Consider the following 2,914-nt stretch of genomic DNA (forward strand, 5'->3'; position numbering starts at 1 on the left):
CTCTGAGCTCTCACTACATGCAGGGTGTTGCTTTGCTCTATTAAACCCTGCAGAGGGCCGGGCATGGCTGCTCACATCTGTAATCCCAGCATTTTGGGAGGTAGCGGCAGGCAGATCACTTGAGCCCAGGAGTTCGAGACCAGCCAGGACAACGTAGGGAAAACTCATCTCTACAAAAATAAAAAATTAGCTGGGCATGGCATGATGGTTTGCACCTGCAGACCCAGCTACTGGGGAGGCCGAGAGGGGAGAATTGCTTGAGCCCAGGAGATTGAGGCTGCAGTGAGTGGTGATTGCATCACTGCACTCCAACTGGACAATTGAGTGAGACCCTGTCTAAACAAAAACAAAAACAAAAAATCCTGCAGAAGAAGTTACCTTCAAGGGTTCAATGTTTCATTTGATAAATCACAAAGTAATCAAAGGAAAGACCTCAAGAACATTCTAGGACTTTTGTAAAGTCAAAAACAGTCTCTTCAATATGAGAATTGAAGAGGTCCAGAACAAGAAAGAATGAAGAGGTGGTTATTGTAATGGGTAGATTATTATGTACTAAATATGACTAGTAGTAGGAATTCTATGTGCTGGGTGAAGGATATTTATAAAAAGGCCCAAAGGCAGGATATCATGAATTTATTTTAATGTCCTCATGGGAGGAGAATGAGGGATGCAGAGACGTGCAGGGCACACAGATTACTGTTGCTAGAATTGAGGAGAGAGGGGAGGGGAAGGAAATACTTGGGGATCTAAGAGTGAGGGTCACAGTTGCATGCCTTGTTTCATTCTCCTGTCCTCTGCACACTGCTCAGGAAATGAGACTGAGAGAAACCAGAAGGGGAAGGAGGGTATGCCTGTCCCAGAGAAGTCTGATGCCTCAGGATGAGACACCTCTGAAAGAAGGATGCAGGATTCTCCTCTCTGGCAGCTCCATCTCCCACAACTTCTCATGCAGATGTCCTGGAGTATGCAGGCAATGAGAACCAATTGTGGCACATCCAGGTTCAGGCCTTAACAAAAATGTAGCAATACCACCAAAAGGAGAAGCCATAGATCCAGATCATCAAAATGGCACTGAAGATCACATGCCAGCAGAAGAAGGTGGTGACAAACATAATGTCATTTCTGTCATCATCCATCCATTGATAGCCAGAGATTGGTTTGAACAGCATAAAGCCTATGTGCATCAGCCAAGAGCCTGTGATCATATACAAAAAGGCCTTCAGGATCCAGAGCAGCAGCATGTTGGGAGCCCATAGCTCTGCGGTCACCATCAGAGTCAGCAGGAACATGGCCTGGGTGAGCAGCACGTGAGACTGAAGCTCCACTCCTTCTGTGTCCTGCAGGTGAGACACCATCAGGGGCAGAAATATGAACATGCCCAGAGCTTGGGCACCTTGCTCCAGAGCAGCACATCTCTTAGGCAGCAGGTTCTGGCTCACCATGTCTACACACCCACTCAGCAAGAAAGTCATATAGAGAGTGAGATGCTGCCACTGTTTGCGGAACATAAAGTTCCTCTGATGATACATCTTGCTGATAAGTACAAACTGTCTAGGAATGCTGTGCAACTCTTGGGCTACTAAAATGCAGGCACTCAGTATCTTCAGCAACCCAATGTAGTATATTTGCCATAGCCTTGCCCATCTTCCTTTGCTCCAGGGATGGCGTGGTGGATACTGGACAGGGGCATTGCATATCAAGGCTCTGGAGACAAGTTGTGCATGATAAAGTCCGTAGAAGAAGAAAGACAGCCCTGGGTACAGATGACCCTCAAAGCCTCCCATTGAACTGAAAGTAGGTCTGATCAAAGGCAGAAGCAAAAGGCTCAGGAATGACCATTCACGCAGGGCCACCTCAGGCTCTAGAATGTGGAGGGAGCCTCCTGCGGCTTACTTATATTCTCTATCCAGCCCACTGAATCCACATACAGAAAGGAAATGGTTTTGGAGGAGGCCCAAACCTATGGTGGGGTGGGTATCATGGTTTCCGTCTGGTCTTCTGCTCTGGTTCATTGGTAATCAGCAAACCGTTGACAAACAATGAAATAAGCATATTCTCCAGCATAATGCTTGGGTGTCTGCCATTCTCAGAGATCATGTTTAGAGGGGCCCCCTCTTGCCTCTCCTCCCGCTAACCCTTGACCACATCAATACCTTCCTTACCTCACTCCTGTACTAGTCTGTTCAGGCTACTATAACAAAATACTATAAACTTGTAACTTATAAACACCAGAAATTTGGCTAAATGCAGTGACTCATGCCTGTAATTCCAGCATTTTGGGAAGCTGAGGTGGGAGGATTGCTTGAGCCCAGGAGTTTGAGACCAGCCTGGGCAACATGGTGAGACCTCATCTCTACCCAATAAAAAAACAAAAAAATTATTTTAAAATTAGCTGGGTGCAGTGGTGTGCACCTGTAGCCTCAGCTATTCTGGAGGCTGAGGCAGGAGGATCCCTTTAGCCCAGGAGGTCAAGCCTGCAGAGAGCCATGATCACCTAATCTTGTGGCCTTTCATTAGTCTTACAAAGGTAGTTTCAGGCTGGGTATGGTGGCTTACGCCTATAATCCCAACACCTGGGGAGGCCGTGGTAGGTGGATTACTTAAGATCCAGAGTTCAAGACCAGCCTGGCCAACATGGTGAAACCCCATCTCTACTAAAAGTACAAAAATTAGCTGAGCATGGTGGTGCATGCCTGTAATCCCAGCTACTCAGGAGGCTGAGGCAGGAGAATCACCTGAACCCAGGAGGCGGAGGTTGCAGTGAGCAGAGACTGCACTACTGCAGTGCAGCCTGGGCTATAGAGTGAGACTCTGTCTCAGACAAACAAACAAACAAAAAAACAACAAGAAAAACAAAGGTAGTTTCAGTCTCCAGACAAGGAGGGAGTCAGTTTTAGGGAGGGACTGTTATCTT

General features: G+C 47.0%; 1 protein-coding gene across 1 annotated transcript; it reads right to left on the reverse strand.

Moving 5' to 3' along the window:
• Positions 1-609: 609 nt before the first annotated feature.
• Positions 610-1,784, reverse strand: LOC103230469 (transmembrane epididymal protein 1-like). The gene has a single exon (XM_007989278.3). It carries the CDS (start codon positions 1,782-1,784, stop codon positions 1,002-1,004), a length of 783 nt encoding a protein of 260 aa, XP_007987469.1. The 3' UTR covers positions 610-1,001.
• Between the last annotated feature and the right edge of the window lie 1,130 nt (positions 1,785-2,914).

The sequence above is a fragment of the Chlorocebus sabaeus genome, chromosome 25, assembly GCF_047675955.1.
Source record: "Chlorocebus sabaeus isolate Y175 chromosome 25, mChlSab1.0.hap1, whole genome shotgun sequence".
Lineage (NCBI taxonomy): Eukaryota > Metazoa > Chordata > Mammalia > Primates > Cercopithecidae > Chlorocebus > Chlorocebus sabaeus.